At 41.6% G+C, this 14,582-nt stretch overlaps 1 protein-coding gene across 17 annotated transcripts in view; it reads right to left on the reverse strand.

The window, feature by feature from the left end:
• Positions 1 to 14,582, reverse strand: part of LOC138744480 (ankyrin-3-like) — a 666,186-nt gene that overhangs the window by 62,710 nt on the left and 588,894 nt on the right. For all 17 annotated transcript variants that reach the window (XM_069900721.1, XM_069900714.1, XM_069900719.1 and 14 more), the window contains 2 exons: positions 9,011 to 9,212; positions 6,759 to 6,855 (listed from right to left, as the gene is read on the reverse strand). In XM_069900721.1, the coding sequence (XP_069756822.1) occupies positions 6,759 to 6,855; positions 9,011 to 9,212 (299 nt within the window). The remainder of the gene's footprint in view (positions 1 to 6,758; positions 6,856 to 9,010; positions 9,213 to 14,582) is intronic.

Below are 14,582 nucleotides of genomic sequence, written 5' to 3' on the forward strand. Positions count from 1 at the left end.
TTCCAGACTCTTTTGTGTAGTCTTCCAAAGGCGCCTTTGGTCATGACATTCAGTATCAAAGGTTACCACCATTTTAGAAATTATTTTATTTATTTTTTTCCCTTAAATATACACGGAAAACTCTCCAATATCAAAGGGTAAGAGTGTGAGTATGTAAATAAAACTTTTTCTCACAAAAAATAAACAAAACAACCCCTCCCCCCTTTCCTTTTCACACTATAAATCCACAAACTGTCAGGGCTCACATTAATGTGGACCATAAAAAATTCTCTATGGGGAAGTCACTTGCATTTATATTGTAGCAGCATCTATTATTGTAGTTATAATTATAATTGAGTCCCTACATGATCTAAATATGGCAGCCACATCTTGATAAATATATCATATTTGTTCTTTAAGATGCATGTATTTTTTTCCATAGGTATACAACTATTCATCTCAGCAGTCTGTCAAACTATATGTAGAGGGGAGTCAGATTTCCAAATAATTGCAATACATTTCTTAGCCACTGCTATAAGTTTATTTTAACAAATGAAATTTGGAATTTAGTTAATTTATCGCTTATTTCAATAAAATTGAAAAGATAAAGCTCCAGGTAGCTCATGAAGGCCACCCATTATCCTTGTTAGTATTTCAGTAATATCCTGCCAGAAAGGTCTCACCTTCACACACGATGTCGTACGCAAAAATGTTCGTATTTCTGTCCCACACCTAAAACACATCTCTGATATTTCAGATTTATGCAACTTCTGTGGTGTGAGATATAATTGGTGTAGGAAATTATATTGCACTAATCCGTATCTTGCAGTTTATAATTGATGTCATGCTGTCCAAACACCAATTAGACCAGCATCTTTCCATTATGACCACACTTAGATCTGACTCCCATCTCTCTCTTGATCTCTGTAAACCTGGTTTCGCACTTTCATTCTGGAGAGCATAGTTATAAATTTAGGTATATTCCCCAGCCAAATCATTTCATTAATTTCAATTGAAACCAACTTGGTATTTTGTCTTCCCCCTGGTTTAAAAAAAATCCTTCATAAAGGCTTCAACATCATAATTTGGTGCATAGATATTCATAAACGTCCATGATTCTGCATAACTTTTACAATGTGCTGCTACAAATCTTCTGGCTTGGTCAGTCAGTGTCTCTTCTATTATTATTGGTATATTTTAGTAATTTTAATTGCTTTTAAGCCAAATGAAGATGATACTACTTGTCCCACCCATCCTCTTTTTAATTTAGCATGTTCCAATTTGATAAGACGTGTTTCTTGTAGAAAGACTATATCTGCCTTTAATTTTTTAGATGTGTCCAGTTTCCTTTTCACCAGCCCATTTATCCCATTAAGACTAATAAATTTTAGAATTCTATCCACATTGATTTTTAAACAAATATTGTTTTACAATAAAACCTTTTTGATTGCTTAAATAATACTAATTTTTTTTCCCAAAAAAAACACATACATTCTCCCTGCCCTGCCGGTGATGTAAGCAGGAAACCCCAAAAGCCCATAGAATCCTTCGAGGAAGAAGAACTCCTCCATTTAGTGAAATTTTTTAAATAGATTCTCCACTGGGGTCCATTCTATCCCTTAGACTGAAGTCTCCACCTTGCTACTACTTTTCCCAAGTTTTCACTCTTTTCTGAGCTCTCCATGAACTTTTCAATAAAATTAACTTTTCAACAATACAAGATGGTTTAAAAAAAAATACAACTTTTAGTCCCATTGTAAACATTCTTCACCGTCTTCTCCTTTGGCAACTTTAGTCTTTCCATAATCCTCAGAAGAAGTTAGTCTTAAAAAATCGATTACCTTCTGCTCCTTCGATGCTCAGTCATGGGGTATATCATGGAATATTTCAAGTTTTCGGAATGCAAATTTTTTTTACTTCATCAAACTTCCTTTGCTTAATCAAAGTAGGACTACAATCTTGGAAAAATAGCATTTTTTCATGGTCAATCTCGGACGAGCCATTATTTAGCTTAGAGTTTTCATAGGGCAGCTCCCAGAATTGTCTCCCGTTCCTGGTAAATCAAAAGTCTTACCAGGACCGGTCATGGTCACTGAACGCTAGCTCTCCTGGGTCCGAGGGTCCGGTGAGCCCTTTCAATGTGTACATTTTTTTTCTGAATTGGTCTTCTCCCAGCACTCGTGGGATCCATGTTTCAAAGAAGTTCATCGAATCTCTTCCCTCGATTCCTTCTTTCAGTCCGATAATTCGAACATTATTTTGTCTGCTAAAATTCTCCATGTGGTCAATCTTGTCTAGCAGACCTTGTCTATCCAACTCCCATTGTTTTGCATCTTTTTCCAAAACTTTGAGCTCATTCTTGTTTTTTTTAAACCAAGTTTGTTTCTGCTTGGTTCATTCTTTCTATTAAATCTTCATCGGTTTCTTTAATTTCAGTCATGTCTCTCATTACATTTTTGACGCCTGCAAATCGGTTGCTCAAGTTTTCCATTTTCTCCAGAATAATATTTAGTTCTTGTCCCAACTCCCCAGCTCTGCCGGGGTCCTCCAGTCCCAAGCCCACTCTTGCACTGCTTCCTTTTGGGGTTTCGATGTATGTTCCTGGCTTAATAGAAACTTCCTCAATTTTTGTTTTTGGCTGCCCTTGGTTTCTTGGTACTTATTTTGTCCATTTTTTTTTTAAAGTGGAAAAATTCTTAATTTTAAGATTTTAACCATCTCTTTGATACTCGATCAAAACACGTCTAAATCCTTCGCATGCCCACGTCCCAAATATATAGCACATAACAATTACAGTATGGAAACAGGCCATATGAGCCTTTCTAGTCCCCACTGATTTAAGTGAAACTCCACTAGTTCCACCTATCTGTTCCCTGCACATAACCCTCACGTACTCATCCAATCTCCTCTTAAATTACAGAATTGACCCTGCTGCAACTACCTTTTCCGGAAGGTCATTCCACTCAGCCACCACTCTCATGTTGCTTCTAAAGCTTTTCCCCCTAACCCTTAACTTATGACCCCTCATTCCAATCTCCCCTATCCTCAAGGGGAAGAGCTATTCACATCTACTCTCTCTATATTCCCCTCATAATTTTATACACCTCTATCAAATCCCCTCTCAACCTTCTATGCTCCAATGAATAAAGATCCACTCTACTCAATCTTTCTCCGTATTCTAGATACTGCAATTCAGACAACATTGTAGTACCGCAATGATAGTAAACAGTAACGCAAATCAGTACAAGCTGTCCAGAAAACACTTTTGAACTTCATGTGGCCTTAAATGTTAAATTCAATGTGGTCATGACATTCAGCATCAAATGTTACCCCTCCTTGGACTTTTCTAGAGTTCTCATATTGACTTGCATGGAGAACAGAGAGACATGCACAAATATCTATTAGATAAAGACAATTTTTTTTTCACCACAAGCTTCCTGCCAAGTAATTGCGATGCATTTTCTGCAGAAATGGAATGTCTTAAATGCTTTGTAAATAATTCTGTGCCTCAAGGTCAACTGTACTTTTGTGGAACTGATTTTATTTTTGTCTTGCACCTTGTAGAACTCTTTTGATGGATGAAAGAGTGGGCAATATTATATCTCATGTCATTTTGTAGAAGAAAACTACAACTAAACCTATGAATGGCACAAGTGTTGCTGCCTCACAGCTTCAGTAACTTAATTTCCATCACGATCTCTGTTGCTGTGTTTGTAGCTTGCACATTATCCCTGCGACCACATGGCTCTCCTCCATATCCCAAAGACTTGCCGCTAACAAGCCACTGTACAATTGCTCTGTGTGGAGCGTGGGAGGAATTGATGGGCTTATGTTTAGTGTAAATAGCTGTACGATGGTCTGCTTCGACTGTGGGCCAAAGATCTTGTTTCTCTAAAGTCCTTAAATCTGGAAAGATCATCAACAAAATTAAATGAAGCAAATGTCATGTTGGTCAGTGCAAAAGAGTCTTCTGAAAAGGAACGTAACAGCAGTGTGCACTACCAGGCTATTCTTCTATTCTTACGACTATAAAGGGAGGGAAAACCCAAGTAAATCTATGACCAATAGATTAAAGCAGAGGATCAAACGTGGGAGTCTCATTAGTGCACATTCTAAAAGGTACATATAGGATTAAGATTTGGTACTGAAATCAAAGCCGTCTGTTTCACAAAAACTGAAAGGATCAAATGAGAACTCATGCCTACAACAGTGACCACGATGAGACTTTGGTGAGACTACAATTGGAGTCAGCTTTGGTGGCACTGTTATAGGAATGATGTTGTCAAACTGGAGAGGGCGCAGAGAAGATTTATGAGGAGGTTGCAAGGACTCAAGGGTCTGAGATGTAGGGAGAGGTTGTGCAGTTTTATGCCTTGGAGCGCACGAGCACAAGGAGGTGGTCTCATGCAGGTGTGCAAAATCACAAAAGGAATGCAGAGATCAAGCGAATGCAGAGTGTTTTGCCCAGAGTAGAGGGATTGGTAACCAGATGATGTAGGTTTAAGAAGAGGAAGAGAGATTTAACAGGAACCCAAGGGGTAACTTTATTTTAAGTTCAGTAGGTAATGGGCTGCCGGAGGAAATGGCAGAGGCAGGTAGAATTCCAATGTTTAAGAAAAATTGGATGGACATATGGATAGGATGGGTTTAAAGGAAATGGGCAAAATGCAGACAGGTGGGACTAGTTTAGGCGGGACATTTTAGTCGGCCTGGGGAAGTAGGGCTCTTTGAGAGCCACTAATTGATTTTGTTTGCAAAACGCTTGCAGGCATCGAAGAAGAGAGGGATTACAGGATTCAGCTATCCTTGGGAAACCACTGCATTAAAGACATGAACAAACTGAACATTTTTACCCAATAATTATACACTCATTAGCAACAAAGACCAGAGTAAAAGAGAACTTGCAGGTTTGTGCACATTGATGGCTTTTGCAGTGGTTTTTAACTTTTTCTTTCACTCACACACCACTTTAAGTATTCCCTATGCAAAGGGGGCTCTGCAATTAGTAAGGGATTGCTTAAGGTGGGACGTGGGTGGGAAGAGAAGGTTGAGAATCACTGCTCGAGACCCAATTGTTACTGAAATATTTTGCTTGAGAAAAATTGTCATTGGCTCCTTTGGAGTTATGAAACCATGCACATAACGAGTCAATTAGGGACAATTAAAGCAGTAGTTTTCAAACATTTTCTTTCCACTCACATACCACCTTAACTCATCCCTTACTAATCACAGAGCACCAATGTCATAGAGATTACTTAAGGTGGATTGTGAGTGGAAATAAAACCACTAGTCTACAGCATAATTGAATAGAAAAGAATTATCGCCACCATGCACCACAAGTCAAGGGACTTCGATAAATATTTCTTAGGATTTCAGCTTGTGCATTGCTTTCACCTTGAGGCTCTCAAAGGGAACACAATTGTTTGAAGATGGATACTTTAGAGATCCACTGAGGAACACTGATAACTTGGGTCACAGGATTACTTTTTGAGTGAATAGGACAGTTATTTGTTGCTATATGTGAGGCAGGCTTCATACAACTGTGTTAGCCAATTGTGAAATACAGCAGCAGGGGGAAAGCAGAAGCAAAAGTCAGCCAGGTTTAATGATACAAAAGGAAAGCTTGCTAAATCTTTATGATTTAAATTTCAAACATATTAAAGAAAGCAGGGAAAATACAAATAGGCATTCCAGTGTATATAAATTTTTAAATTTAGACGTACAGCACGGTTACAGGCCAATTCGGCTCACGAGCCCGTGCCGTCCAATTATATCTAATTAACTTACAACCCCTGTACGTTTCAAACAGTGGGAGGAACCCCAGGGAAAACCCATGCAGAACGGGGAGAACATGCAAACTCTTTACAGACAGCGTGGGATTCGAACCCCAGTCCCTATCACTGGCGTAATAACAGCGTTGCGCTAACCGCTACGCTGTCTGCTGCTACAGCAGGAGAAGTAGAAAACCACAAGTCCATCTGTTAACATGCATTGTTAACATTCCTTAAAGTGATCCTTGTTATTTCAATACATCCTCCAAAACAAATGGCAGAAATATTCCAAATTCATTCTGCCACTGGACACAGAAGAGGAAAAATGAAAAACAACAAAAAAGCAACAGATCCTAAAAATCTGTTGCTGAAAGAAATACTCGGGATGTGATACTTCCTGATCTGATGAGTTTTCCCAGGGTTTTCTGTGTGTTCTTTGGGAGAAACTAGAGATTGATGTCCATCACACATATTCTATAGAAATGGGTTCATCTGATCCATTCCTCGTTCTTTCACTGACTAAAATGTTTTGAATTCTTAAAATATTTCCAACTCGAACACAGAACATTAATAATTATTTAAAGATTGAAATGAAGCCAAAGTAAAATAGCACAGTGGGAATTGTGCTCGAAGTTCATTTGAGATCCATGACTTTGAATCCTGTGCATTAGTTTCAGTATATAAACAGTTTTGTGATGTGGAGCTGAAACTGTTGTGGAGAAATACCCAATTAATCAATAGCAATACTTTTTGGAAATTTGAAACACTAAAATACCAATCAAAAATAATCTGTATAATTTAAATGACGGTGGTTAAAACAACATTCCCTTCTAAGGTGCCCGCAGTGCAAGGATTTTCTCATGTACCTTTAAAGTGCAGGAAGAAGAAAACTATTGTTTGGATGAGGTGGTTTGACCATTTTTAGCACCAAACAAATTGGCAGACAGTTCTGAATGCTAGGTTTTGGGCAACGTGGTAAGAGGATAAAAAGTTCTGGATAATCTGTACCTGGCTGAGACATTTGTTGTAAAAGAAACCCCTTCATTGACAAAAGTTAATGGTGTTGTTCCAGTTATGTCTTCCCACTGTGCAGGTGATGTGCCTCCTAACACAATGAGAAAGAAAAAGCCAAGTATCAGTTTCAGTGAAGAGTTGGGGGGGGGTGGGGAAGGAAATAGGACATGATAAATCTCCATCCACAGATTTTACATCCCAACATATTCTACGGCTGGAACTTATGCATTACACTTTCATCCACTTATGGATTACACTTTCAGATTCAAACATGGAAACTACAGAATGTTCAGACCTTTTATTATTACCTTTATCACAAACAATTATACATTACTGAATACATAATAGGAATGTTGAGAGAATTAAAACTCCTAGATGACCCAAAGTTATTTACTATAGAATTACTCTATGGAATTAATTGCAGAAAGCATTTGGATGTGACATCATCTTGCCTCGTTTCTATTTTGTCCCTCATTTAAGAGAAAGTTGGATGTGTACGTGGAGGAGAGGGGGGTTGAAGGGTTATTGGCGGAGAGCGGGAGGTTTGAGCTAGTGGAGTTGTTCTAGTGAACCGTTGCGGACTCGAAAGGCCAACGTGGCCTGTTTCCGCTCCGTAAATGGTTATATCGTAGTTGGGTATTTGGTCACTTCGAACATGGATCGCTGAAAGGCCTGTTTCAATGATGTATGATTCTAATGGAATTGCATTGATGCTTTTGACAGGAATTCTCCTCTTTAGTTGCTGAATAATGGGCCAATGGCCATTTTAATCACGGGCCAACTGCTTTAACATTGATTGGCCCATGAGGCCAAGAATTGGACATTGCAACTAGCCTAACATGTGGAAAGGACTTTCCTTTGAGTTCAATGATGTACCAGGGTTGGTGGGCACCATGGGGTTAGGGCATTGGCTGGGCCAGAGGATCGGATGCAAGAAATGCATGAGATGTATGAATCAGAAGTGGTGGGGAAGGAACTAAAGTCTTAATCAAGGATAGAGTTTGCTGCCAGCAATCAGTAGTGGTGTCTGTACACTCTGGCCTTATTAAGGATTGGGGGACAATGTCAGGGAGATCCAATCACAGAAATATGGGCATATCAGAGGCTGCTGCAATTGATCAGTTACTCTAATAGGCTAATCATTAGGTGGGGGAGATGGGGAATAATGAGCAAGTCTTTGTGGTTAAGGTAATGAGTGTCAACTGGGCATCAGGAGAACTGTAGGGGGAAGGGGCCCAAATTAAAGTTGCTCAGTCCATCAAATCAAGCTCGGACCCCAGCACGAGGCTGGCAACTGCTGAAGGTGGGCCCTTGCAAATAACACAGCTATGAACAGGTGGTGCAGTGAAATCCCCTATGGAATGTGAGTGACCAACTATCGACGTGTGAAAGAAATGGGAATGGCACGAATGCATGGTTGTAGAAAGCAACCAACATGTGCAGGAATTTCCCTGTCAAATTTCCAGAGGGGCTGTGATCCAACCTGGGAAGCAACATTATTGTTGCATCCAAGGGAAAATAAATTTCCAATGTCAATAATGTAGGAAACAAGACCACCAGGCAACCAAATTTTGTGGCACAGCTGTTCAGAATGGATTGTGAAATCTTCAATGTTGAAGGGATGAAGCAATATTCTTCACTTGTCGAGATTATCATTTTCAGTCTACCGTGGTACATGACAATAGACTTGAAATTGGACGGCCAAAGAAACACTCAAAATGCCCAAGAGCACCCAGATCAAATCAGCAGGCCTTTCTCAAATATTTTCTGAGCTATGAATCACACAAGGAGCTGCCTTCTTGGCACCACAGGGATACTGTGGCCATCATGTGCAACTTGTAACAAAGTTTCCTCAAGAGCAGCTTCAAAACTTGCACCCACTGGCACCACAAAATGCAAAGGCAGCAGATGCACCTGAACACTATTATCTAATTCCTGGCCACTTTTATATCAGAGGGACAAAGGTGTTGCCATTTCTTCATCAACACTGGCTGCAACTCTTCCCACTCTTAACTAACAATTCCGTGGGGTGTACATGCACCACTGGTTCTGCAATGATTCCAGTCAGTGCCTCAGTCCCACATTCCCAAGCACAAGTAGGGATGGGAAATAAATGGCGATGTTAACATCCCCAAGAAGGAGAAAGAAAATGATATTTTGGCGATTTGAGCAAACATTTTCATGCTTAGAAGATCACTGTGCATCAATTAATCTGGTCAAAGGGAACAAGCCAAGATCAAACCAACCTGTTATACTACACAGCAACCGGAGGCTTGGTGCATCACCTCTACTTCCATTTGAAGCATCTCCCGATGCTGATGGTATTGGAATAGTCATTGTAATGGGTTTGTGAAATTTCCTTCTCCTCGGCTCCACAGTTACAATAGGACTGAATGTGGCTCTGTTCCCAAGGATCTTTTTGACAAGTTCACCTTGAACTGGCTGTGCCTGTAGGTTAAACACAAAGAAAAGTTAGAGCCAGTTATAAAGACTACTATGCGTGTTATCACAATGAATTGGAAGCAAGAGAGGGTTCCAGAACTTAAACCTTGGTGTAGTTCAAGCTTCACCATCCGTTAATCAAGCAGGCACTGAGAGTCAACAAGAACAATCAGACCATTATCTGGAGTTCATAATGCTTTCCTGTCGATGTGAACCAATAAGTACAGCGGTCAAGGAGCCATGGTGCACAATTTCTTTACAAATCACTTATTCACATTGCAACAAATTCACCCAACCATATTATCATTCTGAGACCTTTCTAGTAGCCTTGAATCCCATTTGCTGACATCCTCAGTCTAGTTTTCTTGAATGTTTCTTATTCTACCACCCATGCCAGAAATCTGTGTTAGATACTGGTCATTCATTAGTCAAAGCAGGAAATACCCTGGCCAGTTCATGTCGATGAGGAATACCATGTACCAGCATGAAGATGTCATCAGGGAAATGCAGAATTCTACCTCTGAAATTTCAGAGCTGTGGTCATCTCAGGTACAAGTTGCAATCACGTTTGAAAACAGCCATCTGGATTCGGCTTAACACCAGCAACATCAAACCAATCTGTGAAGGAGGCTGACAGATCTAGAAGGATTAACTGATGGATTCTCTATCACACAAATCTTGGAGACCCTCAAAAGGAGTGGTTGGTCATAACCACGTAGATTCTTTAACTGGGACTTTCTGGAAGATGGAGGTGGTTGTGGGAGGGGGAAATTAGCAAATTTATCCTGGAGGCACAGAGAGGAGATGCAAAATACTGGGAAGCAGTCTTCAATCAATGGGAAGTACCACAGGGCCTTTTCGCCTTTAGTTCCGCAAGATTCTGGAGAAGGAGAATGATGCACTGCTCCAAAAGTTAGAATTATAATGAAAGTTGACAAATCCACTGGTAACAGCTGTGCACATCTGGAATAGTCAGAATGATGAACTGATTGCCGGAAATGGACTTAATAGGTTTGCAGGCACTTTCGCCCATTGCATTATCCTTCTGCAGTTACAGATAATGATGAGGGTAAAAAGATTGGTATACATTGTGAAATTAAGGTAAAATCCAAATGTCATGAATGATCTTGGCAGGCTTCTTCAGAAATTATGATCAAAATGAAAAGGCAGGTACAGAGCCAGCCTCTTATATCTAAACTTTGATACATGGATTACACTTCTATTACAGAAAATTTTCAGTCCCATCAACTGGTAAAATGGTGGTCACACTTCTTTCTTTTCTTTGGCTTGGCTTCGCGGACGAAGATTTATGGAGGGGTAAATGTCCACGTCAGCTGCAGGCTCATTTGTGGCTGACAAGTCCGATGCGGGACAAGCAGACATGGTTGCAGCGGTTGGAAGGGAAAATTGGTGGGTTGGGGTTGGGTGTTGGGTTTTTCCTCCTTTGTCTTTTGTCAGTGAGGTGGGCTCTGTGATCTTCTTCAAAGGAGGTTGCTGCCCGCCGAACTGTGAGGCACCAAGATGCACGGTTTGAGGCGATATCAGCCCACTGGCGGTGGTCAATGTGGCAGGCACCAAGAGCTTTCTCTAGGCAGTCCTTGTACCTCTTCTTTGGTGCACCTCTGTCTCGGTGGCCAGTGGAGAGCTCGCCATATAAGATGATCTTGGGAAGGCGATGGTCCTCCATTCTGGAGACGTGACCTATCCAGCGCAGTTGGATCTTCAGCAGCGTGGATTCGATGCTGTCGGCCTATGCCATCTCGAGTACTTCGATGTTGGAGATGAAGTCGCTCCATGAATGTTGAGGATGGAGCAGAGACAACGCTGGTGGAAGCGTTCTAGGAGCCGTATGTGATGCCGGTAAAGGACCCATGATTCGGAGCCGAACAGGAGTGTGGGTAGGACAATGGCTCTGTATACGCTTATCTTTGTGAGGTTTTTCAGTTGGTTGTTTTTCCAGACTCTTTTGTGTAGTCTTCCAAAGGCGTATTTGCCTTGGTGAGTCTGTTCTCTATCTCGTTGTCGATCCTTGCATCCGATGAAATGGTGCAGCCGAGATAGCTAAACTGGTTGACCGTTTTGAGTTTTGTGTGCCCGATGGAGATGTGGGGGGTGGGGGGTGCTGGTAGTCATGGTGGGGAACTGGATGTTGGAGGACCTCAGTTTTCTTCAGGCTGACTTCCAGGCCAAACATTTTGGCAGTTTCCGCAAAACAGGACGTCAAGTGCTGAAGAGCTGGCTCTGAATGGGCAACTAAAGCAGCATCGTCTGCAAAGAGTAGTTCACGGACAAGTTGCTCTTGTGTCTTGGTGTGAGCTTGCAGGTGCCTCAGATTGAAAAGACTGCCTTCCATGTCGTACCGGATGTAAACAGCGTCTTCATTTTTGAGGTCTTTCATGGCTTGTTTCAGCTTCATGCTGAAGATTGAAAAGAGGGTTGGTGCGAGAACACAGCCTTGCTTCACGACATTGCTAATGGAGAAGGGTTCAGAGAGCTCATTGCTGTATCTGACCCGACCTTGTTGGTTTTCATGCAGTTGGATAACCATGTTGAGGAACTTTGGGGGGCATCTGAGGCGCTCTAGTATTTGCCAAAGCCCTTTCCTACTCACGGTGTCGAAGGCTTTGGTGAGGTCAACAAAGGTGATGTAGAGTCCTTTGTTTTGTTCTCTGCACTTTTCTTGGAGCTGTCTGAGGGCAAAGACCATGTCAGTAGTTCCTCTGTATGCGCGAAAGCCGCACTGTGATTCTGGGAGAACATTTTCGGCGACACTAGGTATTATTCTATTTAGGAGAATCCTAGCGAAGATTTTGCCTGCAATGGAGAGCAGCGTGATTCCCCTGTAGTTTGAGCAGTCTGATTTCTCGCCTTTGTTTTTGTACAGGGTGATGATGATGGCATCACGAAGGTCCTGAGGCAGCTTTCCTTGGTCCCAGCAGAGCTTGAAAAACTCATACAGTTTGGCATGCAGAGTTTTGCCGCCAGCCTTCCAGACCTTTGGGGGGATTCCCATCTATACCTGCTGCTTTGCCACTTTTCAGTTGTTCAATTGCCTTATATGTCTCTTCCCGGGTGAGGACCTCATCCAGCTCTAGCCTTAAGGGCTGTTGAGGGAGCTGGAGCAGGACGGAATCTTGGACTGAGTGGTTAGCACTGAAAAGAGATTGGAAGTGTTCTGACCATCGGTTGAGGATGGAGATCTTGTCGCTGAGGAGGACTTTGCCATCTGAGCTGTACAGTGGGCTTTGGACTTGGGGTGAGGGGCTGTACACAGCCTTTAGAGCCTCGTTAAAAACCCCTGAAGTCACCAATGTCCGTGCTGAGCTGGGTTCGTTTTGCGAGGCTAGTCCACCACTCATTTTGGATCTCCCGGAGTTTGCGCTGAAGATGGCTGCATGCGCAACGGAAGGCTCGTTTCTTCTCTGGCCAGGACGGCTTTGCATGGTGAGCCTGGTGGGCAGCTCACTTCTTTGCCAGCAGCTCCTGGATTTCCTGGTTGTTTTCGTCGAACCAGTCCTTGTTTTTCATGGAGGAGAAGCCCAGTATTTCTTCAGTGGATTGCAGTATGGCAGTCTTCAGATGATCTCGGAGGGATCCCAGTCAGTTTAGGAGCGGGATTATGGCGTTCGGAGGCCCCAACCTAGGTGGTCACACTACTGAACTAGTAACAGGCAGGTCTGACGAGCAATCCATTAGCAAGATCAAATTCCCGCAATACAGCTCGGATGGTCACATTTATTTATTTAAATAGTCTGAAATTTTAACAGAAATAAATTCTGAAAGGTGAAAGTGAAATGACTAAGATGTCATAAAAGTCCACCTCATTTACCAGACCATCAGAAAAATTGGCAATCAGACCCACGCTGATTCACTAATTCTTAGGCCATTCATATCTGCTTTAAATTTACATTTTAAATTTTATATGTTTAGATACACAGCACGGTAACAGGCCATTTCAGCCCACGAGCCTGGGCCGCCCAATTTATACCCCATTAACTACAGCCCCGTATATTTTGAACGGTGGGAGGAAACTGGAGCCCCCGGGGAAAACTCACACAGACATGGGGAGAACGTACAAACTCCTTTCAGACAACGTGGGATTCAAATCTCAGTCCCTTTTTGTAAAACCAAATTTAGATTACTGTGTGCAATTCTGGTCACCAAATTATAGGAAAGCTATCAACAAGGTAGAGAGTGTGCAGAGAAGATTTATGAAAATGTTACCTGGGTTTCAGAAAGATTGAGCAAATTAGGTCTTTATTCTTTGGAGTGTAGAAGGTTGAGAGGGGATTTCACAGAAGTATTTAAGATTATGAGAGGGATGGATAGAATTGATATGGTTAGGCTTTTTCCATTGAGAGTAGAAGAGATTGAAACAAGAGGTCATGAGTTAAGAATTAACGGGCAAAAGTTTAGAAATAACATGAAGGGGAACTTCTTTACTCAGAGAGTGGTGGCTGTGTGGAATGAGCTTCTGGGAGAAGTAGTGGCAGCAGGGTTTATATTGTCATTTCAGGAAAAATTGGATAGGTATATGAATGGGAGGGGAATGGAGGATTATGAGCAGGGTGGTGTTAGTTGGCAACTAACATAATCCCAAGATTATGAGGTAGGTTGGGCCAGAGGAGAGTACTTAGTTCAGTGTGGACTAGCCAAAATGGCCTGTTTCTGAGCTGCAATTGTTATATGGTTAAAAAAAATGTCAAAATTCAAGGAAAGCTGCCTTTTGAGAAGTGAAACTATTTTTCTCCAACAAGACGGGTTCATCTATCAAATATCCCAAGGGTTATTCATTTGAATCTGGCGCATCAGTGATGGCATTGCCAAGGTATGAATGCAACTACTACTGCAACCAAGGTTGCTTGCTCCATCACCTACTTTGGTTGCAGATATGATACCCATGCCTCCCAGTTTTATGTGGCCTTGACATATTCCTGGCAAGGTCCCATGGAGGCACACAGAATGAAGAAGAGCAGATAGACTAACCACATAAATCCAAGGCATTCCAGGATTGCCAAGACCTGGGCTTGTTAAATGGGTTCAATCCTTCCTGCAGTTCCCACCACCATTTCTCTTACCAATTCAGTTTGCAACAATTGCAGGATCCGAGAGCATTTGAGTAACAGATCTATCTATCTATCTATCTATCTATACTCTATAGGATGAAAAATTAACAAGTTTGCTGATCACATCAATATTGATAATGAGTAGTAAGCGAGGCTGATAGGATTTAAGATTAGTGTTATGTGCAAGTTCCACGCTTACATTTGTTGCCATGTGTACCCAGATACAGTGAAAAGGTTTGTTTTGACTGCTTTCCAGCAAGTCTAGCCATACAGCAAAACCAAACATTACAGAGAGTTTAGTGAGAGATCG

The sequence above is a fragment of the Narcine bancroftii genome, chromosome 10 (genome assembly GCF_036971445.1).
Source record: "Narcine bancroftii isolate sNarBan1 chromosome 10, sNarBan1.hap1, whole genome shotgun sequence".
Taxonomy (NCBI): domain Eukaryota; kingdom Metazoa; phylum Chordata; class Chondrichthyes; order Torpediniformes; family Narcinidae; genus Narcine; species Narcine bancroftii.